This window comes from Lynx rufus, unplaced genomic scaffold, assembly GCF_022079265.1.
Source record: "Lynx rufus isolate CCGP_SWC_20201006 ecotype Redwood Valley unplaced genomic scaffold, mLynRuf1.p SCAF_3, whole genome shotgun sequence".
NCBI classification, from domain to species: domain Eukaryota; kingdom Metazoa; phylum Chordata; class Mammalia; order Carnivora; family Felidae; genus Lynx; species Lynx rufus.
The window spans coordinates 174,112,789-174,140,445 of NW_025814845.1; the positions used below are offsets into that span (position 1 = coordinate 174,112,789).

The following is a 27,657-nucleotide window of genomic DNA, read 5'->3' on the forward strand; positions in this document are numbered from 1 at the left end:
AGCCTGGCTAGAGGTTTATCAATTTTGTTTATTTTTTCAAAAAAACCAACTCTTGGTTTCGTTGATCTGCTCTACAGTTTTTTTATATTCTATATTGTTTATTTATGCTCTGATCTTTATTATTTCTCTTCTTCTGCTGGGTTTGGGGTGTCTTTGCTGTTCTGCCTCTGTTTCCTTTAGGTGTGCTGTTAGATTTTGTATTTGGGATTTTTCTTGTTTCTTGAGATAGGCCTGGATTGTAATGTATTTTCCTCTCAGGACCTCCTTCGCTGCATCCCAAAGCATTTGAATTGTTGTATTTTCATTTTCATTTGTTTCCATATATTTTTTAATTTCTTCTCTAATTGCCTGGTTGACCCATTCATTCTTTAGTAGGGTGTTCTTTAACCTCCATGCTTTTGGAGGTTTTCCAGACTTTTTTCTTGTGGTTGATTTCAAGCTTCATAGCATTGTGGTCTGAAAATGTGCATGGTATGATCTCAATTCTTTTATACTTATGAAGGGCTGTTTTGTGACCCAGTATGTGATCTATCTTGGAGAATGTTCCATGTGCACTTGAGAAGAAAGAAACAAGGGCCCTGAATGATACAATATATTTTTTCTTTTTTTTGATACAATATATTTTTTAAGATGACTTAAGTATATAATGTTGATAAATCCACTGCAAATATAGTGATACACATTTTTTAAAGTAACATAGGCAGAAAGGCCATGGAAACAGCCAAAATAAAGCAAGACTAGCTTTATTCATATCAGATAAAGCAGAATTCTGAGAAAAAAAAATTACCAGGAACAAAGAGGGATGTTGCATAATGATGAGAGAAAGGGTCAATCTACCCATAAGACATAGCAAACCTTAATGTGTATACATCAAACAACAGAGCTTCAGTATGCATGAATCAAAATTGTTAGAAGTTAAAGAAGAAATGGACAAATTCAGATTTATAGCTGGAGACTTTAGTATACCTGTGTCAACAATTGGTAGAACTGAACTATTAAGGCAGAAAATCAGCAAAGATACAGAAGAACTTGACACCATCAAACAACAGAATCTAATTGACATTTATACATGACTTCACCCAACAACAGCAGAGGAGATATTCTTTTCAAACGCTCATTTGACACTAATCAAGATAGACAATATGTTGGGCCCTGAAACACATCTCCCCATATTTAAAGAATTGAAGTCATACAGAATATGTTCTTGGACCATATGCAAAGTAGAAATTCATAGAAAGTAATAGGTCTCAAGACACATGGAAAATAACACATTTCTAAATATTCATGAGATTTCAAGAGAAATAAAATGCATTGAATCAAAATGAAAACGCAACATAGCAGAATTTTAGGGACACAGCTAAAGCATTGCTAACAAATTTATAGCACTGAATACTTAACATTAGAAAATAGAAAGGGTTTCATATGATCTAGTAATTCCACAACTGGGTATTTATCCAAAGAATACAAAAACACTAATTCAGAAACCTGTATGTTTATTGAAGTTAACTCACAATAGCTAAATTATGGAAGCAGCCCAAATGTCCATTGATAGATGAATGGATAAAGAAGACGTGGAATACTCTCTCTCTCTCTCTCTCTCTCTCTCTCTCTCTCACACACACACACACACACACACACACACAGTGGAATACTATTCAGCCATAAAAAAGAATGAAATCGACATTTGCAACAACTTGGATGGATCTAGAGAGTGTAATGCTAAGCAATATAAGTCAGAGAAAGACAAATACCATGTGATTTCACTCATGTGAAATTGAAGAAAATTAATGAACAAAATTAAAAAGAGACAAGCCAGTGGGGCACCTGGGTGGCTCAATTGGGTAAGTGTCCGACTTTGGCTCAGGTCATGAATCTCCATTTAGGAGTTTGAGCCTCCTGTCTGGCTCTGTGCAGACAGCTCAGAGCCTGGAGCCTGCTTCAGATTCTCTGTTTCCTCTCTGCTCCTTCTCTGCTCATACTCTGTCTCTCTCAAAAATAAACAAACACTGAAAAAATTATTAAAAAAAGAGAGAGAGAGACAAGCCAAAACCAGACTCTTAACTATAGAGAACTGATGGTTACCAGAGGGGAAGTGGGTAGAGAGATGGGTGAAATAGGTGAAGGGGAGTTAAGAGTACATTTATCTTGAGGAGCACTGAGTAACGTATAGAATTGTTGAATCACTATATTGTACACCTGAAACTATATGTTAACACTGTGTGTTAACTGTTCTGGAATTAAATTTTTTAAAAATAGGAATGATTTCATAACCAACTTCAGCTTCCACCTTAAGAAAATAAGAACAGAATAACAAGCCCAAAACAAGCAAAGAAGGAAAATCAATGAAAAATAAGTTGGTTGATTGAAAAAATAAAAAACTTGACAAACCTTTAGCAAGACTGACAGAAGGGACAAATATTACAAATTACCACTATCAGGAATGAAATGGGGTATCATTTCTGACCCACAGCATTAAAGGTTAATAAGGGAATATTATGAACAGATCTACTTACATAAACATAGATGAAATAGACCCATTTGTCAGAAACTACAAAGTAACAAAACATTGTTGGAAAAGAAGTCTCCAGACCCAGATGGTTTCACTGGAGAATTCTAAACATTTAATTAATTAATTATTAATTTAATTATTAATTTAATTATTTTATTTTTGAGAGAGAGTGAACACAAGCTGGGGAGGAGCAGAGACAGAGGGGGACAGAGGATATGAAGTGAGCTCTGCACTGGCAGCAGTGGGCACAACGCAGGGCTCAAACTCATGAACCATGAGATCATGACCTGAGCCGAAGTAGGACACTCAACCGACTGAGCCACGCAGATGCCCCAGAATGCTATACATTTAAAAAAGAGTTAATACAAATTCCACAGAACCTCTTCCAGAAAATAGAAAATAATTTTATGATATTACAAGCAGACAAATGCAATACAAAAAAAGAACAACACTTGCCAATATCCATCATGAATATTGGTGCAGAAATCTTATACAAAATATAAGCGAATTCAACAGCACTGTATATAAAATGAATTAGACCAGAGTACCAAAGAAAATTTATTTGAGGGATGCAAGCCTGGTTTTGTATTTGAAAGTGAATCTATATTTGCAGGATAGAGAACAATTGCATAATCATATTAATTAATGCAAAGAAAGCATTTGACAAGTTTCAACACTCATGACAAAGACCCAGCAGACTAAGAACAGGGCAATTTCCTCAACTTGATAAGGAGTATATTAAAAATGACTGTAGCTAACATCACACTTAATGATGAACAACAAGTTTTCTCTGTAAGAGAAGAAGGCAAGAACATTCTCATTTACCATTCTTATGAACATAGTGCTGGAAATTGTAGCCAGTGCAAAAAGTGAATGAAATTGATTTAAAAACAAGAAAAGGGGGCGCCTGGGTGGCGCAGTCGGTTAAGCGTCCGACTTCAGCCAGGTCACGATCTCACGGTCCGTGAGTTCGAGCCCCGCGTCGGGCTCTGGGCTGATGGCTCAGAGCCTGGAGCCTGTTTCTGATTCTGTGTCTCCCTCTCTCTCTGCCCCTCGCCCGTTCATGCTCTGTCTCTCTCTGTCCCAAAATAAACATTGAAAAAAAATTTTTTTTTAAAAATAAAAACAAGAAAAGAAGAAATAAAAAAAAAGAAGAAATAAAATTTTCTGTTTGAAGATAACGTAGGGAAACCCAAGGAATTTAAAAAAAAAAAAAAAAAAGTCCCCAACTAGTAAGTCCAGCAAGGTCACTGGATGCATGATTAAAATAGAAAAATCATAGAAGCAACTAAGTGTCCATAGATGGTTGAATGGATAAAGAAGATGGAGTAGATGTACACACACACACATACACACAGGAACATTAGCCATAAAAAAGAATAAAATCTTGCCATTTGTGACAACATGGATGGACCTAGAGGGTATTATACTGTGTGAAATAACTTAGAAAAACACAAATACCATATGATTTCACTTAACATGTGGAATCTAAAAAACAGAACAAGTGAACAAGAAAAAAGCAGAAATAGACTCATAAATACAGAAAAGAAACTAAGGGTAGCCAGAGGGGAGAGAAGTTGGGGGAATGGGCAAAATAAGTGAAGGAGATTAGGAAGTACAAACTTCCAGTTATAAGTTAAGTCATGGGAATGAGAAATACAGTCTAGGGGATATAATTAATAATATTGTAGTGACTTTGGATGGTGACATATGGTAACTATACTTATTGTGGTGAGCATTTTGTAAAGTATATAATTGTTGAATCACTATGTTGTATACCTGAAACTAATATATTATTGTATACCAACTCAGCTATGTCTCAATTTTTAAAAAATGGAAAAAATCAGTTAAATTTTTATAGATTAGCAAGGAGCACGTGAAAATTAACACGAATATCAAACATAATGCCATTTATAATAGCTCAAAACATGAAATACATATGTAGAAGTCTAACAAAAACATGTATGGTGTTTTTTGCTTTAAACAATAAATGCTGATGAAAGAAGTCAAAGAGAATCTGTTACTGGGGAAGTGTACTTACATTCATGGATTAGAAGACTCAGCATAATGAAGATGTCAGTTCTCCACAAATTTAGATTTATTGCCATTTCTCTCAAAATCCCAGCAAGTCTTTTTGTAAATAAATTTATTCTCAAATTTGCATGAAAAGGCAAAGAAACTAGAATAGCTTACACAATTTTGAAGTAGAAACACAAAGTGTAATTACTCTGCTCAATACTAAAAGCTTACTCTGTAGCTACAGTAATCAAGACAGCATAGCATTGGCAGAAGAATAGACATGAGTGGAACAGAATAGAGACTCCAGAAATAAACCCGCATTAATACACTTGTTTGATTTTCTTTCAGTTAATTTTTATGAAAGTATATTCAATGGAGGAAAGGTAGTCTTTTCATCAGATATTGCTGGAGCAATTGGACAGCATCCATAGGCAAGAAAATGAACTTCTCCCTACTTCACACAAAACATAATTACAGTTGAATCATGGGTGGGGCCTGGCTGGCTCATTTTGTAGATCATGCGACTCTTGATCTTAAGATTGTGAGTTCAAGCCCCAAACTGGGTGTAGAGATTACTTGAAACTAAAATCGTGGAAAAAGAATCATGGGTTTAAATGGAAAATGTGAAACTAAAATTTCTAGAAGAAATCTGAAGAATCTAGAATAGTTCTCAGAAGTGATGTCAAAAGCACAAGGTATATAAATTTGAGCCCCACACTGGGTATAGAGATTACTAAAAAAAAATAAATAAACTTTAAAAAAAAAAAAGGAAAAGTTGATAAATTGGCTTCATCACAACTAGAAATTTTTGTAAAAGACTGTTAGGTAAGTGAAAATACAAGCTTAGTGGGAAAAAAGGTAGGGTTTTGTTTTTTTGTTTTAAGTATAGTTGACACACAATGTTACATTAGTTTCAGGTGTACAGCATAGTGATTCAACAAGTCTACATTATGCTGTGCTCCCGACAAGTGTAGCTACTATCTGTCACCATACAATGTTCAACACTGTTAAGTACCATTGACTATATTCCCTATGCTGTACCTTTTCTCCCCATGACTTATTTATTCCATAATGGGAAACCCATATCTGCTACTCCCCTTTACCCATTTTGCTCTTCCTTCCACCCCCCTTCCCTCAGGCAACCATCAGTTTTTCTATTTATGGGTCTGATTTTTACTTTTTGTTTTTTATTTTCCACATATAAGTGAAATCATATGGTATTTGTTTTTTCTCTTTCTGACTTATTTCATGTAGCATAATATCCTCTAGGTCCATCCATGTTGTTGCAAATGGCAAGATCTTATCCTTTTTTGTGACTAATATTAAATTGTAAATATATATACCACAGCTTTTTTTAAAAATTTTTAATGGTTTTTTTTTTTTTGAAAGAGAGACAGAGCGTGAGCTGGGGAAGGGCAGAGGAGACACAGAATCTAAAGCAGCTCCAGGCTATGAGCTGTCATCACAGAGCCCGACGTGGGGCTGGAACCCATGAGCTGTGAGATCATGACGTGAGCCGAAGTCAGACACTCAACCGACTGAGCCACCCAAGCACCCCTATATACCACATCTTTATTCACTCATCTATCATTGGACACTTGGGCTTCTTCCATACCTTGGCTATTGTAAATAATGATGCGCTAAACATAGGGGTTCATGTGTCTTTTCACATTTGTGTTTTCATTTTGGGGGGTAAAAACCCAGTAGTGGAATTACTGAATCGTATGGTATTTCTGTTTTTAATTTTTTGAAGAACTAACATTCCCACCAACAGTGCACAAGGGTTCCTTTTTCTCCACATCCTCGTCAACACTTGTAAATCATGTATCTGAGAAGAACTCAGATCTTGAGCATGTAAAGTGCTTTGCAAATTCAATAGTAAGAAAAAGACATTCCAATAGTAAGGAAAAAAACATGAACAGACATTTCACTAAAGAGGATGTACAGACAGCAAATGAGCATATAAAAAGATGTTCAACATCATAGCCATTAAGGAAATGGAAACCACAATAAGATACCACTACTCATTTGATGAAACAGCTAAAATTAAAAGAGTAACAATGCCAAATGTTAGCAAAGATGTGGAGAAACCAAATCAGTCATATAACCAGCGGAAATGTAAGATAGCTCAGCCACTCTTTGAAAAACAGTTTGATAGTTTCTTAAAAACACCAAACGTGCAATTATCATATAACCCAGAAATTGCACTTTTGGGCATATCCCAGAGAAGTGAAAACTTAGGTCCACACAAAAACCATACACAAATGTTCATAGCAGCCTTATTTGGAATAGCCAAAAATTGGCTACCACCTAGGTTTACAGTGAGTGGATGGTTAGACTATGGTACATCCATACCATGGAATACTTAGCAATAAAAAGAAACCATCTACTGAAATAACAACTTAGTTGGATCTCAAAGGGATTATCTTGAATGAAAAAAGCCAATGTCCATAGGTCACAAATACAAAATTCTACTTAACAAAACATTCTTGAAATGACAAAGGTATAGAATATGGAGAACAGATGAGTAGTTTTCAAGACTTAGAGGCAGAGAAGGGGAATAGGGTTATCAGTATGATTCTGTTTATAAAACAGTAAGGGAGATCTTTGTGGTGATGAATCTTGATTATAGTGGTTGCCATGAATCTATACATATGGTAAAATTACATAGAACTATACACACAAATACAAGTATATGTAAAACTGATAAAATCTTAAGATCTGTGGATTGTACCAATATTATTTTTCTGGTTTTGATATTATATGTCATTGTGTAGATGTACAAAGATGTAATTTTAAAGTCAAATAACGACTTGCCCTTTTCTTTATCTTTAGCTTACTTGTCACCTTGTTGCACCAACACTAGAGAGTATAGTTTCATACATGATACTCTTAACCAGTGCCGGCTTGATGTAGGCTGTGATCTGCAATCATCATGGCAGTTTGGGGATACAAAACTGGTTCACAATGAGGATCTGGAAAAAAAATTTACTTCTAAGAGGTAAGTTATTATGACCTATAAGTTGAGATTTTTTTTTCATTTTTACTATAAAGTTTTATATAAATTAGTAATTTCTACCATTTGAGATTTGGTAAGTACCACTAAAAAAATAAGTACAGAGATTATTTATTCATTATTTTATTGGCTTCTCATGGCCTTGTGTAATAGTGAAGAGCTAAGTGTGATATTTTGGTTAATAAATTTTACAGGTTAACGTAGCCAGATTTCAGACACATGTAGTTTTTTAATCCTGATAAATTTTTCAGAAGCATATATCAGCACATTTATTGAGCAGCCATTGTATAGATTCTTTGTGCCTCCTGGATAATATAAAACAGCAGTTAAAGAATTCAGAAAAATGGGGGCACCTGGGTGGCTCAGTCGGTTGAGCATCTGACTTCGGCTCAGGTCGTGATCTCACAGCTTGTGAGTTTGAACCCCGAGTCAGGTGCTGACAGCTCAGAGCCTGGAGCCTGCTTCAGAATCTGTGTCTCCCTCTCTCTCTACTCTTCCCCCCACTTGTGTCCTCTTTTTCAAAAATAAACAAACATTAAAAAATTTTAAAAAAGAATTTAGAAAAATAACTTTTTTTTCCTTGACTCAACCATTCAGAGACTTAGTTGATGTTTTAATTTGGCAAGATTATATCTGGCTATTTCCAGCTATTCCACTAGAGCCACTATTTTTTTTCTTCTGAAAAACTTTTGAGTGTAGTTAACACATAGTATTTACATTAGTTTCAGGTATACAACTATTTCTGATACTAATTTTTCAAAAGTACTACTTGTACTTTTTGGGAAGGCATAATCCATTATGTTGTTTTGATAAGAAAGAAGAAAAGCATATGCAATTTCTCATTATAAACATTTTGCATTTATAGGTCTAGATCTTATGTGAATACAATACAGCTTTTTCATTTTCTGAATTTTTCTCCTTTATCAATTTGCATTTAATGTAAAACCTAACTGTAGTTTGATGCAAGACCCATACTTAGAACTCATTTTGGAATGTTTTTTGTTTCTTTTTTTGTTTTAAAATTAATTACTCTTGGGGCGCCTGGGTGGCGCAGTCGGTTAAGCGTCCGACTTCAGCCAGGTCACGATCTCGCGGTCCGTGAGTTCGAGCCCCGCATCGGGCTCTGGGCTGATGGCTCAGAGCCTGGAGCCTGTTTCTGATTCTGTGTCTCCCTCTCTCTCTGCCCCTCCCCCGTTCATGCTCTGTCTCTCTCTGTCCCGAAAATAAATAAACGTTGAAAAAAAAAATTTTTTTTAAATAAATAAATAAAATAAAATTAATTACTCTTGACTTAAACATACATACCCCCTGGTATCACTTTGAGAGAATTGGTGGGAATGACAGATATAGTTGATAGCATATTCTTTCATCTAGGCACCACAGTTTTGAGCAAAAGTAGAATGGACTGGATATATCCTGCCACTTTTAAATTGAAGTAATAGTTTGATCAAAAATTAATTCCTGGTATTGCTCTTTGATTTTGGTTCTTCTAGGCTTTTTAAAATTTTACCCTTTTTTGTAATGCCCCCCTGCCCAACACTTAATTTACAACCTCTTAAAGTTAGCAGAGAAATTAGAACCATGCAACAAGACATGTAAGAACATTGCAAATAACCAACAATATAGATTTATTGGTTTCTTAGGTATTTGCCCAATTAGACAAACTCATTTGTTTCCCATAGTACTTTATACTCATTTTTCTTACTACAAATATTGGTTTTGTGAGATTCTCCTGTATTGTGAGTTTTATCTCATTTGTGTTTATGTCCATAGCATGAAACTGGCAACACAGTGGACACTTAATTGTTAAATTAAGTTAAATTTTTCTTTCTTTTTTTTTTTAAGTGGAATTTTCACCAATTTGCATATCATCCTTGCACAGGGGGCCATACTAATCTTCTCTGTATCATTCCAGTTTTAGTGTATGTGCTGCTGAAGTGAGCACAAATTTTTATTTCATATTTTAAAACTCCATAGGTTTTAAAGGGCCCTTAATTAACCTTAAGGCACAAGTGGGAATAAAATAAAAGGAAAAATAAATAAGAATGGTTAGCAGAAATCAAAAAGAATGAAATCTTGCCATTTACAACTACGTGGATGGAACTGGAAGGTATTATGCTAAGTGAAATTAGTCAGAGAAAGACAAATGACTTCACTCATATGAGGACTTTAAGATACAAAACAGATGAACATAAGGGAAGGGAAGCAAAAATAATAAAAAACAGGGAGGGGAACAAAACGTAAGAGACTCCTAAATATGGAAAACAAACAGAGGGTTACTGGAGGGGTTATTGGAGGGGGATGGGCTAAATGGGTAAGGGGCATTAAGGAATCTACTTCAGAAATCATTGTTGTACTATATGCTAACTAACTTGGATGTAAATTAAAACAATAAAAATAAACTTTAAAAAAGAATGGTTAGCAGAAGAAAATAATAGAATGAAAAGAAAAAGTATAGTAACATTGACTGCTTCTGGCTTTTCTTTTTATCACTCACCTTGGAGGAGTTAATATGTCTATGGGCTCAGCAAAAGCAAGTATCTCCAAAAGGACACTACTTTCCACTTCTTATCTCCATTCCATCTATCACTTCTTAAATCTGAAATAGGTGAAAGCGTTAATAATCTAAACATCTATGTATTCGATCATTCATTAAACATCTGAGTGCCTATTGTGTCAGACACGATTTTTGATACCCTCAGAGAAAATGAGTGTTTGTTCCTCAGCCTTAAAGAGTTCACATTCTAGTTTAGAACACATACAGCTAAATATAAAATACAGCGTTATCATAAACATACAGGTGCACAGATGAGGGACTGATTATTCTTAAGAATTTTTTTATTTTTTTTTATGAATTTTTTTTTTCAACGTTTATTTATTTTTGGGACAGAGAGAGACAGAGCATGAACGGGGAAGGGGCAGAGAGAGAGGGAGACACAGAATCGGAAACAGGCTCCAGGCTCTGAGCCATCAGCCCAGAGCCCGACGCGGGGCTCGAACTCACGGACCGCGAGATCGTGACCTGGCTGAAGTCGGACGCTTAACCGACTGCGCCACCCAGGCGCCCCTATTCTTAAGAATTTTAAGAGATGCTTTAAAGAATTAAACTTGAGCTGGTATTAATGGGTAAAAGAGAAACTGAATTATTCTTAAGGCCATTGCCTTATTTGTATCAGTTTGACCCTTTTTGTTTTAATATTACTTACTTTTAAACATTTCAAATTTATTGAAAGGATGTCATTTTAAAGATTGTCAGTACCCAACTTAATGTTATTGTTGAATTAGTACTTGACATCTCCATTTCTGTTTCACCCCAGATGTAGTCTGAGCCGTCCGTGGTTTACTTCATTTACTTTAACGGTAATTGATTCCAAGGGTGGGCTACTAAATCAGTTTGGGTCAGTAACACACTGAAGATGTGTTGACGTGGGGGTCTCTAGGAAAGAGAAGCCAATCTGATGTGAACAAGGAAGCATTTTGCTTAAGCTACTGATAGCACCACTGAGGTAATAAAGAGACTAGTGTTAGGACGACCCTAAAGCTGAGGACAGCAGGACAAAGAGATGGAAAAAACCTGGATCCTTGATGACATCTGGAGCCACAGAACCCATCAACCCTGATAAAAGCTGCAAGATTTCTGAATTTCTTGTTATAAGAAGTCAACTTATGTTTAAGCCGGTTTGAACAAGTTTCTGTGCTTGATGCCAACAGCATTCCAGCTGATACTGAATTTCGTACTGGGACAGGGGTACTTGCAAGTAAGAGATTGTATACTATGGATTTAACTTGGAGAGAGGGCAGTAAGGGTGCCAACTTGAGATGTTGGTGATATTCCCTTATACTTTGGGGCATAACCATTTGCTTCCTGAGGCTGTGGTTTGGAAGGAAATTATACAGAAATTTGAGGATATTGAAGTGCCCTGACCGTGTCCTACTTAGATCCAAAAGACCTTAAACATTCAGATTGCAGATTTGGTAAGAAAGGTTGTTTCTTCATGTGGTTTCACAGGTCAGCCTCATAAAATTAGATTGAGGTAAAGAATTCATCTTTTCTGAAGTTAGTTTGAATTTCGGATTAGAAAAGAGATTTAACAGGAGATAAGTATGCTATAGAGCACATACTTTCAACCTTCCCGATACCTTCTTTAAGTATTTTCTACTGGGTAAATGGAAACTACTCAGGTTTATACAGTAAAGGTATTTTTTATTTTTTTATTTTTTATTTTTTTATTTTTTAATTTTTTTTTTAACGTTTATTTATTTTTGAGACAGAGAGAGATAGAGCATGAACAGGGGAGGGGCAGAGAGAGAGGGAGACACAGTATCTGAAACAGGCTCCAGGCTCTGGGCTGTCAGCACAGAGCCCGACGCGGGGCTCAAACCCATGGACCGTGAGATCATGACCTGAGCTGAAGTCGGATGCTTAACCGACTGAGCCACCCAGGCGCCCCAGTAAAGGTATTTTTTAAATGCAATGGGGGAGGAAATGGATAGTTTCTAATTGGAATGCAGTAGGTAAAGGCCATTCCAAATTCAGAGCCTTGGAAGATGGGAAGATTTAGAGGCTTGTTGCCAGGAGACAAAGTCCTAATTGCAACCATTGTCTAACCGTGATCTTGCTATGGTTACTAGCCTTTAGAATTTTGAGGGTAAAGAATACTAGCTGCTTCTTTTCAAAAGGACATACTGTGTGCTAAGGGCCAGTTAACACTGACCACTGCTGTATCATTGTTTACTTTTCTGAATTTAATTGTAGTTACCCTATTTTTTTCCTTTTACCGATGTATTTTGGGTGTAGATAATAATCTTATAGCTGTATTACCTTAATGGATGTTAACTATAGGGATCTATATCCAGACCTGTTGGAAATGAAGGCGTGTTAGTCAGATCATGGATCTGAAGTTAGATGCAGTAACTGGATGACATTTTGGCTTGTTCCCTTTTTGTGAGGTAGGTTGAAGTGTTTTGTGTGAGCCTAAGCATTTTTGAAAGTATATGTGTTAGAAGAAGGGTGTGTGCAAAGGGTAACCAAGTTAGTAGACTATAGTCTTTCTAACAATTCTAAATCATCTTACATAATTCAAACTATTTTTTTGTCCTATTCTCCTTTATTGGTTTACTGATGTACAGGCCTGGTCTGTATGGTTCACTAGGATACTGTATGAGACCTGCCTGGAAATCCTGAGATGAAGGCAGTGTCTCTATTAAGGACCGCAAGCAAGGAAGCTATAGGTCTAGTTGCTGCTTGGCAGCCTTCTTAAGACTTAGAGGAGCCAAAGATAAAAGTAAAGCTATAGACAGCAGTAAGGAGAGTCAAAGCAAAGAAACTTGAATCCTTAATATTTTGGGGGAACTGAGTAAATTCAGAATCTGCCTTCAGTAGGCAGCACAGTACATCCCCAAAAATGCCCACATCTTGATTCTTAGAATCTGTGAATATGTTATTTTACATAACAACAAAGACTTTGCAGATCTGATTGCGATCACAAACCTGCAGATGGGCGATTACCTTGGATTACCTGCGTGAGCGCAGTTTCGAGATATGAGCTCTTAGAAATGTAAGAGGAAGGCAGAATGGGTCAGAGAGGAGACAGGAAAAATTTCAGAGGGATTCAGCCTGCTTTTCCTGGCTTTCAAGATGGAGGAAAGGTGTTATGACTCAAGGAATGCTGGTAACTTCTAGAACCTGGGAGCAGCATTCAGCAAACAGCTAGAAAGGAAATAGGATGTTAGTGCTCCGTCTGCAAGTAAATTTTGCCAACAAGTGAAGAGATCCTCCCCCAGAGCCTGAGACAGGAACACAGTTCAAATGCCACCTTTATTTTAACCTGATGAGACCTACATTGGACTTACGTCTTACTTAACTATAAAATAAACTTGATTTGTTTTAATCCACTGAGTCTGTGGTAATTTGTTCTAGCAGCAATAGAAAACTAATACCTGCCTTTATCATCTCCAGACTTGTGTGAGTTAGAAATTTTTTCCAGGGCTCCTGGGTGGCTCAGTGGGTTAACCATCCGACTCTTGATTTTGGCTTAGGTCATGATCTCAGAGTTTGTGGGATTGACCCCCACTTGAGATTCTCTCTCTCCCTCTCACACTGCCCCTCCCCCACTCACACTCTCAAAATAAATATTAAAAAATTTTCCCTCTAGCTTTATTGAAATATGATTAATATATAACATTGTGTAAATTTAAAGTATATAATGTGATGATTTAATACATAGGTTATGAAATGTTTACCACAGTAAGGTTAGTTAACTCCTCTTTTACCTCACATCATAAACCATTTTGTTTTGTTTTTATGGTGAGAATATTAAAGCTCTTTTCTCATAGCAACTTTCAAATATATAATACAATATTGTTAACTGTAGTCACCATGCTGTCCCATAGATCCTCCAAACTTATTAATCTTTTAACTGAAAGTTTGTACCCTTGACCAACATCTCCCCATTTCCCCTACACCCTAGGCCTGGCAACTCCCATTCTATTCTCTGTTTCTATGAATTTGATGTTTTTAGATTCCACATGTAAGTCAGATCAAATGGTATTTGTCTTTCTCTGACTTACTTCACTTAACATAATGCCCTCAAGGTCCATTCTTATGTCACAAACTGAAGGATTTCCTTTGTTTTATTGGTGAATAGTATTCTATGGTGTGGGTGTGTGGGTGTACCCCATATTTATCAATTCATGTGTTGATGGATACTTAAGTTGTTTCCATGTCTTGGCTATTGTGAGTAATGCTGCAGTGAACATGGTGGATACAGATATCTCTCTAAGATAGCAAGCTCATCTCCTTCAGATACATACCCAGAAGTGGGATTGCTTGATCATATAGTAGTTCTATTTTTAATGTTTTGTGGAATCTCCATACTGGTTTCCATAGTGACTGCACCAATTTATGTTCCCATTAACAATGCATCAGGGTTCCATTTCCTCCACATCCTCACCAGCACTCTTTATCTTGTCTTTTTGAGAATAGCCATTCTAACAGATATTAGACAGTGTCTCATTGGGTTTTGATATGCATTTCCCTGATGCTTAGTGATGTTGAGCACCTACCTTTTCATGTACTTGTTGGCCATTAGTAGATTTTCTTTAGGAAAATGTCCATTAAAGTTCTATGCCCATTTAAAAAAAATTTTTTTTAATGTTTATTTATGTTTGACAGAGAGAGAGAGAGACAGAGACAGAGCATCAGTGGGGGAGGGGCAGAGAGAGAGAGGGGGACACAGAATCTGAAGCAGGCTCCAGGCTCTGAGCTGTCAGCACAGAGCCCGATGCAGGGCTCGATCTCATGAACCTCGAGATCATTACCTGAGCTCAAGTCAGATGTTTAACTGACTGAGCCACCCAGGCGCCCCGCCCATTTTTTAATCAGATTGTGTTTTTGCTTTTGAGTTGTTACGTACCTTATGTATTTTAGGATATTAACCCCTTACTAGATACATGGCTTGTAAATATTTTCTCCTACTCCGTAGGTTGTCTTTTCCTTTTGTTGGTTCTTTCTGCTGTGCAGAGTATTTTAGTTTGATATAGTCCCACTTCTTTATTTTGCTTTTGTTGCCTTTGCTTTTGGAGTTAGATGCAAAAAATCATGGCCAAGACTGATGTCTAGGAGCTTACTGCTTATGTTTTCTTCTGGGAGATTTATGGTTTCAGGTCTTACAGTCAGGTCTTTTATCTGTTTTGAGTTAATTTTTATGAGTGGTGTAAGAAAGTAGTCTATTTTGCATATAGCTGTCCAGTTTTCCCAACACCATTTATTGAAGAGACTGTCCTTTTCCCATTGTATGTTCTTGACTCCTTTGTCATAAATCAACTGACCACATATGCCTGGGTTTATTTCCAGACTCTATTCTGTTCCATTGATTTATATGTCTGTTTTTATGCTAGTACCATGCTGTGTTGATTACTATAACTTTATATTATCATTGAAATCAGGGAGCGTTGTGCTTCCAGCTTTGTTCTTCTCTCTCACGATTACTTTGACTATTTGGGGTCTTTGTGGTTCTATATAAGTTTTAGGATTATTTATTCTATTTCTATGAAAAATGCCATTGAAATTTCGGTAGGGATTGCATTGAATTGTAGATTGCCTTGGGTTGTATGGACATTTTAAAAATGTTAATTTTTCTAATTTCATGAGCGTGGAATATCTTTTTACTTGTGAGTTCTTCACTTTGTCTTAATAGTGACAATAGTGTCTTAATAGTTTTCAGTGTACAGGTCTTTCCCCTCCTTGATTAAATTTATTTCTAGGTATTTTCTTCTTTATAATGTAGTTGTAAATGGGATTTTTAAAAAAGATTTTATTTATTTTTTATTTTCATTAGAGAGCATGTGAGCAGGGGAGGGGCAGAGGAAGAGAGAGAGAATCTTTTTTTTTTTTCAATATATGAAATTTATTGTCAAATTGGTTTCCATACGACACCCAGTGCTCATCCCAAAAGGTGCCCTCCTCAATACCCACCACCCTCCCTCCCCTCCCTCCCACCCCCCATCAACCCTCAGTTTGTTCTCAGTTTTTAAGAGTGAGAGAGAGAGAATCTTAAGCAGGCTCCATGCTCAGCACAGAGCCCCGCACTGGGCTCCATCTCACAACCATAAGATCATGATCTGGGCCAAAATCAAGAGTTAGATGCTTATCTGACTGAGTCACCCAGGCACCCCTCTTCTCTTCCTGATAGTTGTTTTTAGCTTATAGAAGTGTAACAATTTTCCGTATATTGATTTTGTGTCCTGCAACTTTGCTGAATTCATTTATTAGTTCTGAGAGTTTTTTGGTGGAGTCTTTAGGATATTCTGTATATAATATCAAGCCATCTGCAAATGTGACAGTTCCAATTTGGATGCCTTCTTTTCCAATTTGGATGCCTTTTATCTCTTTTTCTTGCCTAATTCTTCTAGGTAGGACTTCAATACTATGTTGAATGTGTAGAGACAGTTTGAATTCTTAGGGCAAATTCTTTTTTTTTATTAAAAAAAAATTTTTAACGTTTTTTATTTATTTTTGAGACAGAGAGAGACAGAGCATGAACGGGGGAGGGGCAGAGAGAGAGGGAGACACAGAATCGGAAGCAGGCTCCAGGCTCTGAACCATCAGCCCAGAGCCCGACGCGGGGCTCGAACTCACGGACCGCGAGATCGTGACCTGAGCTGAAGTCGGACGCTTAACCGACTGAGCCACCCAGGCGCCCCAGTAGGGCAAATTCTTTGTCTCCATTTCTTTGTGCCAGTTATTAGAGGTTTACTATATACCTTTGGTGGAGTCATGTTTCCCTGATTCTTCATAATCCTCATAGCTTTGCGTAGGTGTCTGTGAATTTGAAGAAGTGGTCACCTCTTCCAGACTTTATACATTGAACGTTGGTAAGTGTAGACCTCACCTGCAAGTGGGGGCAGGGTACCACGGCTTATGGTAGCTGCAGATCTGAGGGGGGTGGATGGCAACTCATTGGATTAGGTCTTGGCCTGCAGAGTATTGGCAGTTTTGTGGTCCTTGGTGAGTGTTGCCAGACATTCACATAACCTGCATGAGCTCTTGGGGTTCTCAGTGTCTTCCCCTGGTCTGTCAACTAGGGACCAGAGCAAGCAGCAGTAGTGGCCTGAGTCTGTCATGCGCACACACTCAGTTGCAGGTGCCTATGTTGTAACAGGGGTCAGCTGCTGACACACGTAATGGTGGAAGTCAGGACAGGCAGCACAGGCCAGCCACCAGCATGTGTACTGGCAGCTGGATCTGGCTGTGTTCACTACCATGTTGGTTGGATCTTGCCCTGGACACATAGCAATGTGGAGGTCAGTGATGGAGATTGGGCCAGAGGGTATGCCCGTGCATAGTTGGGAGTGGCTATAGGCCAGCGACAGAAGACAGGGCTTAATCTGGCCCCACATGCAGCCGTAGGAGCCTTCACTATGGATGTGGTCTGATGTGGCTGCAGGATCTCTGCATGGTGTGCACACAGCATTTTAGGCTGGTGACAGCTGTTTACCCAGCAGCATATAAGTACACAACTGGAGGGGGCTTGCCCTGAGCACCTGCATGTTGGTGAATGTCAGCTGCAGGAGTCTGCATGGGTGTGTTACACTCTCGGAGCCAGAGGGTCTTTGGCTGGCTGCTGGCAGAAAGTGGGTAGAGAGACTTGGGCAGCTGGTGTCAGCAAATATAAATAGGTGGGTCTGAAACTAGTGAAATTTGCAGGGGTATGCCACAGCTTTGTGGCCGTTGGTTTCTTCAGTAGTGAAAGCTGCTAGTGTTTGCTGAACAAGTCAGTAGGAAGGTGGTTGCTCCTGTTGTATGGCTGCTACGGGTAGCCTCTGCTTTTCTTCCTTGTTCCCAGCAGTCTCTATATGTGTCAGCTTTGCCATTCTCTGGTTGGGTAAAACCAAAGCAGATCCTTGATCCTTCGTGAAGTGCCCCAGAGGGGTAGGGAAGCTGGTTACTCACCTCACTCTCACTTTTCTGGTGAGGGGAACTCTTTTTTACCTGGGAAATACCCTTTTGGGACCGAGCAATGCCAGCTTGATTTGTGTGCTGATACAGGCAAACTGAAGCTGTTCGTCCTTCCCTTTTTGTGCAATTACTCTCAGGTTTTTTTGTGCCACCATGTTGCTGCAGTTTCTTAAGTGAACGCCAAAGCTCTGCCAGAGCTGTTTTTGTTTGTAGGTAGCTGTGTAATTGTTGATCTTTTCTTAGGAGGCCAGAGGGTGGGGTCTGCTACTCCACTGTCTTTGTGACATCACTACCCTTGAATCAAAGATGTACTTCTGGGGGCGCCTGGGTGGCGCAGTCGGTTAAGTGTCCGACTTCAGCCAGGTCACGATCTCGCAGTCCGTGGGTTCGAGCCCCGTGTCGGGCTCTGGGCTGATGGCTCGGAGCCTGGAGCCTGTTTCCGATTCTGTGTCTCCCTCTCTCTCTGCCCCTCCCCCGTTCATGCTCTGTCTCTCTCTGTCCCAAAAATAAATAAACGTTGAAAAAAAAAATTTAAAAAAAAAAGAAGATGTACTTCTGTAAACTTAGTTAAATCCCCATTTTTCTTAGTTTGACTATGCTTCATTTCATGTATTCTGCTTTTTGCCAGCTAGACATTGATCACCTGTCAGCAATCTGATGGATTTGAAAACATTTAAATTCTTTTTCCAGCCCTCCAAAACCAGTTACTTCATTTTATTTAAGTATTTCCTAAAGCACATACTTAACTGAATACTCTCATTCTCTCCTCCACATACCCTAGTAGCTAAGTAAATAGCATTGTTTTATTTCCACTTAAACTTTGAGATAATGATATACTTAAAGTATTTCATTTACTCAAAAAAATTCACTACCTATTATATACACGGTATCTTGGAATCTATTCTGTATAATGTAATTAACTGTGACTTGGGCATTCTGTCTGAGGCACCTATACCTTGTACTCTGTAGTAGTTAATTTCAGTAGATAAACATCATGGTAGCACACCATCAGTTCTAAGTTCATGGTCTTCCAAAAGATATCCAGATCATATCTTGTTTCTACCACTCATTTGTTGTGCTGTGTTAACTTATACATCTCTATCCATGTGAATTTTCTTAGCTAATAAGTCTTTTACATTTATTTAATTAATGTATAATCAAATAGTGGCTAAAAAAATAATGATCAACCCACAACCAAGAGTATATCTGCAGATTTAACATTTGACTACTGAGTTGTTTTTGAACTTTGCACTTCAGAGCTTTAAGTATGTGTAGGGTACAGGGGCTGACAGATTGTGACACTTCTTCCTCATCAGCATTGTGGCATAAAAACAGAAGAAAATATTTCTGGAAAATTATTCTTAACTGTTAGGTATTTTTTATATTTAAGATAATATAAATATCATGTTGGCATAGAATCTGCCTGCTTCTTGGTAATGATGCAGGCAGGCTGGGTTCTCGACCCTGGAGAGGGGTCCTGCAGGACCATCCAAGAGGATGCTTGGCTTTGGGCAGGATGGAAATCAAATGTCAGCCAGGAAGTGAAAAAAAGAGTTTATTGAATAGCATTAAGTAACAGGCAGAATACAGCAGATGGAGAATGAGTCTCATCCCTTGGGGTTAGCATTTATACTGGAAAGAGGTAGAAGGTATATTTTCTTACAGGAGTCCAGGGTAGGATTTAATCAAAGGCAAGTGACAGGTGAATAATAGGTGTTATTTTCTGATCATCGAAGGTAAGGATTTTTTTTTTCATGTGTTTATTTATTCTGAGAGAGAGAGCACAAGCAGGGGAGGGGCAGAGAGGGAGAGAGAGAATCCCTAGCAGACTCCACACCGCCAGCACAGAGCCCGATGTGGGGCTTGAACTCACCAATTGTCATGACCTGAGCCAAAACCAAGAGTCAGACACTTCACCAACTGAGTCACCCAGGCACCTCAAAGGTAAGGATTTTGATGCCAAAATTTGGCGAAGGTTTGTTTGAAGCTAATGTCCTGGAATGTGTTTAGGATCTGAGTCTCAGATGTAATCAGATGTTTGGGGGCCTAGGACAAAACTCCTAGAATGATTAACCTTCTTGTTTCCCACTTAGGGTGGGAACATAGCTTCTTTGGTTTATTGAGATGCAAAAATATAGAACATGAGTAAATGGGGCCTCACAGAAAAACAGCAGAGGCAGATCCTTTCTAAAAATGGGGTCTCATAGGGCGCCTGGGTGGCTCAGTCAGTTGAGTGTCTGACTTCGGCTCGGGTCTTAATCTCACAGTTTGTGAGTTCGAGCCCCACATCGGGCTCTGTGCTGCCAGCTCCGAGACTGGAGCCTGCTTCGGATTCTGTGTCTCCCTCTCCCTCTGCCCCTCCCCCACTCATGCTCTGTCTCTCTCTCTCTCTCTCTGTCAAAAATAAATAAACATTAAAAAAAATGGGGTCTCTTCAGCTTCTCTCTCTCAGTAATAAGTCCCATTGTATGTATTGGATCTTTATATTCTTATTTGATTACATGTTACTACAAACACAAAAGACTATTCAAATTTATTTAACCTGTGGTATTTCAAATGGAAGTCTTGAGACTCAGAGCTTCTGTCATTTAATAAATTGACATAGCTCCTAGTGTCTGATAACTCTGAAGAGCCAGCCTTTTAAAAAACTTCTAAAGACAATGGAAAAATAATCCAATTTAAAAATGGGCAGAACACATGAACAGACACTTCTCTAAAGAGGACATATAGCTGGCCAACAGACAGATGAAAAGATGCCCAACATCACTCATCATCCGGGAAATGCAAATCAAAACTACAATTGAGATATCACCACACACCTATCAGAATGGCTAATATCAACAACACAAGAAACAGGTGTTGGCAAGGATGTGGAGAAAGGAGAACCCTCTTGCACTGTTGGTGGGAATGTAAATTGATGCAGCCACTCTGAAAAAAATGGTATGGGGGTTCCTCAGAAAGTTACAAATAGACCTACCCTACAATCCAGCAATTGCACTACTAGATATTTACCCAAAGAATAGGAAAACATTAATTCAGATGGGTATATGCAGGCTTTGCTTATTGCTTACAACAACCAAACTATGGAAGCAGCCCAAGTATCCATTGAAAGATGAGTGGATAAACAAGATATGGTGTATATACAATGGAATATTACTCAGCCAAAAGAGTGAAGTCTTGCCATTTGCAGCAACATGGATGGATCTAGAGAGTATAAAGCTAAGCAAATTAAGTCAAGTCAGAGAAATGATACCATAGAATTTCATTCATAATGTGGAATTTAAGAAATAAAGGAACAAATAAAAAAAAAAAGACAAACCAAAAAACAGACTCTGAACTATAGAGAACAAAAACCAGAGGGGAGGTGGTGGGGGGATGGGTTAAATAGGCAAAGGAAATTAAGAGAACACTCATCTGAGGTGCCTGGGTGGCTTGGTCCAGTTAAATGTCCGACTCTTGATTTCGACTCAGGTCATGATCTTATCTGCATCAGGCTGCACACTGAGTGTGGAACCTGCTTGAGATTCTCTCCCCTACCCCTCTCTCTGACCCTCCCCCACATGTACGCATGTGTGCACATATACTCTCTCAAAATAAATAAATAAACATTTTTTAAATGAGTACACTTATCTTGATGAACACTGAGTAATACATGAAATTTATGAATCGCTATATTGTACAGCTGAAACTAATACAGCACTATATATTAACTACAGTGGAATTAAATTATTTTTTAAAAACTTCCATAGACTAATTTTCTATTGCTCACCTTTATCTAAATCATATGTAATCCTAAATGTTTTTCAAATGTAATTTTGAAAACATGTATTGAAAACAAGAAAGTATTTACCAGTATTATAGCTAATACAAGTGGGGCCTCAGTGGCTCAGTCAGTTGAACGTCTGACTCTTGATTTCGGCTCAGGTCATGATCCCAAGGTCATGGGATTAAGCCCCATGTCGAACGTGGAGCCTGGTTATGATTCTCTCTCTCCCCCTCTCTCTCTAAAATAAAAAACAACAATAACAAAATAACAAATACAAAACTTGGGAATATTTTCTACTTTATAAAGGTTTTTAGAGTCCTGGGTCAAATCTTTACTAGGTTATATTTTTACATTTTAGTCAGACCTTTAAGAGGATATAATGTTAAGCTGATACTATCACTAGGTAACACAAAGAATTATTCGACCCAAAATGTCAATGGTGTGTGCCACTTCTGCGAAACCCTGCTCTAGGGTTTACGCAGTATACCTTCATATAACGTTATATTCGTGTGTAGTGTTAAGAACCTTGCAACAATGAACATTTCCTTCCTTCCTCCCATCCTTTGTGCTGTTGTTGTTAGTACGCCCATGTGGGAATTCCTTCTAGGTGTGCTCAGAAAGCTTATGATGTTCCAGATTCTAGGAAAAACCAGTTGAGAAATTGGGAAAACAAAAAAGTAATTCTTCTGTGAGAATTAAACCTTATCAACATGGAGATCTTAGTGTTTCATAGAATTACTGATACCAAGTTGAAAGCAAGAGCAGGAGATGATGATACATGGAGTTGAAAGTTAAGGTTGCCATTTCCAGGATCTGGGACAGAGTGGTCATGATATAATCAGTCAGTCTTGCTTGTAACTGTTGCCATGTGTTTTCTGGTCCTGTGTAATGTAAACAGTTATTCATACAAATAAAATCAACATCAATATGCCAGTGTGCTTGGTATACTTTGTACAGACTCTGTGAGTGCCATTCCAGAGAACTGTTGGGAGCATGTGGTATTCAAGAATAATTTTCTTTTTGTGGTATACACATTACTTTTTAGGTTCTGAGGTTCTCCACTGTGATGATCATTTGGAATCCCACTTCCATTCTATTCTAGTGATCAAACCTCTTTATTATATCACCTGATTTGGCAGTTGTTGCTGCTGCTACATCTGAACAAGCCATATAAAATTCCCTTTCTAATCTGCCAATTGGGAGATACAAGTTTTCTATGTTTAAGTAGTTCTTGTTGCAGAGTACAGTCAAAATTGCAAGAATGTATATACTTCAGGGGCACCTGGGTGGCTCAGTGGGTTAGGCGCCTGACTTTGGCTTGGGTCATGATCTCGTGGTTCATAAGTTTAAGCCCCACGTCGGGCTCTGTGCTGACAGCTCAGAGCCTGGAGCCTGCTTCCAATTCTGTGTCCCCCTCTCTCTCTGCCCCTCCCCAGCTCACACTCTGTCTGTCTCTCTCTCTCTCTCAAAAATGAATTTAAAAATTAAAAAATTATAAAAAAAATGTATGTACTTAAGATTACAGTTTTGAGTAGGATTCATAATTTTCTTACTTCTGTGATAGTACACTATAATCAAATCCTAGATTATTTTTTCCAGCTGTTATCTGAATCCCTGAGAAATAGAGAATGTCCCTAATAATTTACCATACATGTGTCTCTATATGTATTTAGGAAATGCATGTTAAAGGATCTTTATAAAAAAAGAAAAATGTATGTTCTTTCGTCCATAGCACAAATAGGTGAGACTTTGAGCTCTGGAACTTAACAGACAAGAGTTCCCATATATAATTACAACTCTGTCACCTTGCTGCTTTGGCAAGTTTAATTCTCTGAACTTCATATTCCTCATTTTTAAAATGAGTATAACAGGGGCTAGGGAGACTAGGGAAAAAATGGCATAACAACAGCAATTAAAAAATAACAATAGTCAATTGCTCAAGGGTTCAGAAAAAAATTACGAAAATGCATGTAAAAGTTAAGTCTTAACATATTGGGCATATTAGCAGCATTCAAGAAATGTTAGCCCTTATTATCACTGGGCTATACGGAATGTAGTCCATAATCCTGGATGAGTAGTTATCTACTTCATGAATTCTTTCCTTAGATGATTTTCAGCCTAACTTGTTACAGTAGAATAGTGGTGCTTCTTAAATTCTTTTTTTAAATGTTTATTTTTGAGAGACAGACAGAGTGCCAGCAGGGGAGGGGCAGAGAGAGAGGGAGACACAGAATCCAAAGCAGGCTCCAGGCTCTGAGCTGTCAGCACAGAGCCCAACGCAGGGCTCAAACCTATAGACCGTGAGATCATGACCTGAGCCGAACTCGGACACTCAGCCGACTGAGCCACCCAGGCACCCCAGAATAGTGGTGCTTCTGAATGTTATCAGTGATTCTCTTGCTTTCTAACTGCAGTAAGTCGAAATGTTTATTTTCTCCTTGAAAATTCTGTCAATATTCTCACTTAACTTACACACAGTTTGTTTTGCTTTAGGTCAGAGATGCGTGAGAGTGGAAGACATGGCAGAGAACTTGAAGAACATTTCTGCTTTTTAGCACTTACTCAGAATGATGTGGCTGAAATATATCAAAATGGGATAAGTACCAGAGCATCTACATTCAAGATACTAGGAAATCCTCTTCTTGGAATTTATGTATTTAGACATGTTGACATTGCTTTGAATTATGCTCACAGTAAAAGCATTACTGTAGAAAGTATTATAATTTTTAAGGTAAGTAGCATAAAACAAATACTAAATGTTATGTTTAGTTGCTTTAAATTGACCCAAACATATTCTCCTTTCAGTCTGAATCATTAGTGTTCTTAAGTTGCATTATATAAAATAAATCATACGTATATTACTGTCATCATCGTCATTTGAAATTTTCCCCTATTTCTGACTTTAGTTGGGTATGCAGCATAAAACAAAACTCCCAAGTAAGCAAATTCAGCCTGTATCATCTTTGTCTTTATTTTTTTCTCTGTCTTAAATGACACTTTTCTCTTTCTTCCTTTTGTTTAGACCATAATTAATACCACAGTGCTTTAAGTGTTTTTTTCACAAAACATTGGTTACAGAATTCTGACTTAAGCTAAAGTTACTAAACTCCTACTGTTAATTTTTTTTAGGTTTTTATTTATTTATTTTTGAGAGAGAGACAGAGAGCACAGAAGGGGCAGAGAGAGAGGGACAGAGAATCCTAAGCAGGCTCTACACTGTCAGCACAGAGCCCGATGTGAGGCTCAGACTCACAAACTGTGAGATCATGACCTGAGCCAAACACTTGACCAGCTGAGCCACCCAGGTGCCCCACTAAACTCCTACTCTTTTAGTTAATAGCATTACACAATGTTAATTTCTTTTTGTTTTATTTTTTAATTGAAGTATAGTTGACACAGTGTTGCATTAATTGCAGATTACAACATAGCAGTGTTTAGTTTTGCCATGTTTATCTAAGGTTTAACATTTGGAAAAACTGGATACACGTATATATAGGACCTCTGAACTAGTTTCAAAACTAGCAACTTTTCTGAAAGTCTAAAATTACTCAAAATTGAAAAAAATAATGGGGCGCCTGGGTGGCGCAGTCGGTTAAGCGTCCGACTTCAGCCAGGTCACGATCTCGCGGTCCGTGAGTTCGAGCCCCGCGTCAGGCTCTGGGCTGATGGCTCAGAGCCTGGAGCCTGTTTCCGATTCTGTGTCTCCCTCTCTGTCTGCCCCTCCCCCGTTCATGCTCTGTCTATCTCTGTCCCAAAAATAAATAAACGTTGAAAAAAAAAATTTTTTTTTAAAAAATTGAAAAAAATAAGTCTTTCCAAAGCTTAAGCATCAACAAATTGGTTAAGATAGACTTTTATGGTTAAATTTAGCTTTGCCAGGACTACTAAAATCAGAGTAGGTAGTCAGGATCCTCAGATTTGTAATATAGGATGTGTGTACACATAAAACCAATGCTTCCTTTGGAATAATTCCTTATGTGCTTAGGCCTCGAATATTATCAAATTAATAAAGCATAATTTATTTTTATATTAAAACAATACATCCTGATTTTAGAAAATCTGGCGCATACTAAGAAGCTCCAAAGAACTCATTAATAACCAGTTAATTTTTTTGTATATCTATACCTAGTCTTCTGTTTATGTGTGCAAATATGCATGTATAATTGTAATTAAAATGTATTCTTTACATACTATATCACTTTTTTCACTGATTATAAGGTAAACATTTTTAATTGCATTAAATAAGTATTTTTCTCTAATAACCTTTTGAGTAACTACCCAGTATTCTACTATATAGCCCTACCATTATTTGCACAACAAATTTTAAAATTTGGGGATATAAGTTACTTGTTTTTTTGTTTGTTTTTGTGTTTTACATACTACTTTGATCATCCTTGTAGGTATATTTTTATGCCTGTGATTATTTGCTGTGGATTAATTGGTTAATTCCTACCTAGGAGTAAGATTAGGAGCTGTAAAAGCTTTTGATATGTAATGCCCAGTTACCCTGAGAAAGGTTGTACTGATTGACATTTCTATCCACAGTGTGTCAGAACATCTGTTATATATAGTATACTTTTTTAAAAAAATCTTTGCCAGTCTTATATGTAATAGTTTCTCATTGATGATTCAGTTATTTTTGCAGTCACTGCTGAGTTTAAACATTCTGCATATATTCATTAATAATATTTAGTGAGTTGGCTATATCCTTTGCCGTTTTGGTGTTTTCTTTTTTTTCTATTTGATTTGTAGACATTATCAATTCATTAAAGCATATTGTGTGAGCTAGGCTTTTCTCTGGACAATATTTTATCACTTAATGTTTTCTTTTTTTTTTTTTTAATTTTTTTTTTTTTCAACGTTTATTTATTTTTGGGACAGAGAGAGACAGAGCATGAACGGGGGAGGGGCAGAGAGAGAGGGAGACACAGAATCGGAAACAGGCTCCAGGCTCCGAGCCATCAGCCCAGAGCCTGACGCGGGGCTCGAACTCACGGACCGCGAGATCGTGACCTGGCTGAAGTCGGACGCTTAACCGACTGCGCCACCCAGGCGCCCCTGTTTTCTTTTTTAAAAAATAAACTTTTCCAATTTGTAATAAATTTAAATGTACAGAAAAGTTACAAAGAAAATACAGAAAGTTCCTGTATACAGTTCACTCAGCATCCCCCTATTGTTAGCATTTCACATCACTATGACACATTTGTCAAAACTAAGAAACTAATATTGTATTTGTCAGTTATATTTCAGTAAAAAAGTAAAAGATAATAAAAAGACTAACAGAGACTAACATTGGTACAGTACCATTAACTAGGCTACAGACTACCTTTTGCCAGTTTTTCTATTGTTTTCTCTTCTAGTACCCAAATGCAAGATACCACATTACATTTAGTTTTTTAAATTATGAATGAATGTATTATTATATTTAAAAATAACAATAATAGAATTGCTGAATTTAAATGTTTATTTATTTTGAGAGAGAGAGAGAGAGCAGAAGTGGGGCAGAGAAAGAGATTGGCAAGTAGGCTCCACGCTAAGTACAGAGCCCAACACAGGGCTCATTCCCATGACTATGAGATGATGACCTGAGCCAAAATCAAGAGTTGGACACTTAACTGACTTGGGCCACCCAGGCACCCCTTGAATTCCTGACTTCAAATAAAATGTGTACTTTTTGTCATATGAATTATATGTTCATCCACCTTTTATCAGTTAATTGTATTCGTTTTTTTAATTTTATACTTGTTTTGTTTTCCATACATGACCACATAAATGTTTCTTTGTATATCCTACTCAATGCCAATATCTTCCCTGATCCAAATTAATATATTGTGTATATGCTACATCTTAGTCTTATATTGTGTATGTTTTATACATAAAGGAATTGA

General features: G+C 37.6%; 1 protein-coding gene and 1 non-coding gene across 2 annotated transcripts in view; one reads left to right on the forward strand and one right to left on the reverse strand.

Annotated features, from left to right (window-relative positions):
• TEX15 (testis expressed 15, meiosis and synapsis associated) overlaps positions 1-27,657 on the forward strand; it is a 63,718-nt gene that overhangs the window by 5,597 nt on the left and 30,464 nt on the right. Inside the window, exons 2-3 of the mRNA XM_047090825.1 lie at positions 7,364-7,529; positions 24,263-24,500. Of these exons, the coding sequence (XP_046946781.1) occupies positions 7,364-7,529; positions 24,263-24,500 (404 nt within the window). The remainder of the gene's footprint in view (positions 1-7,363; positions 7,530-24,262; positions 24,501-27,657) is intronic.
• LOC124521400 (U6 spliceosomal RNA) lies at positions 9,382-9,489 on the reverse strand. The gene has a single exon (XR_006964495.1). It is a non-coding gene; the product is annotated as a U6 spliceosomal RNA (small nuclear RNA).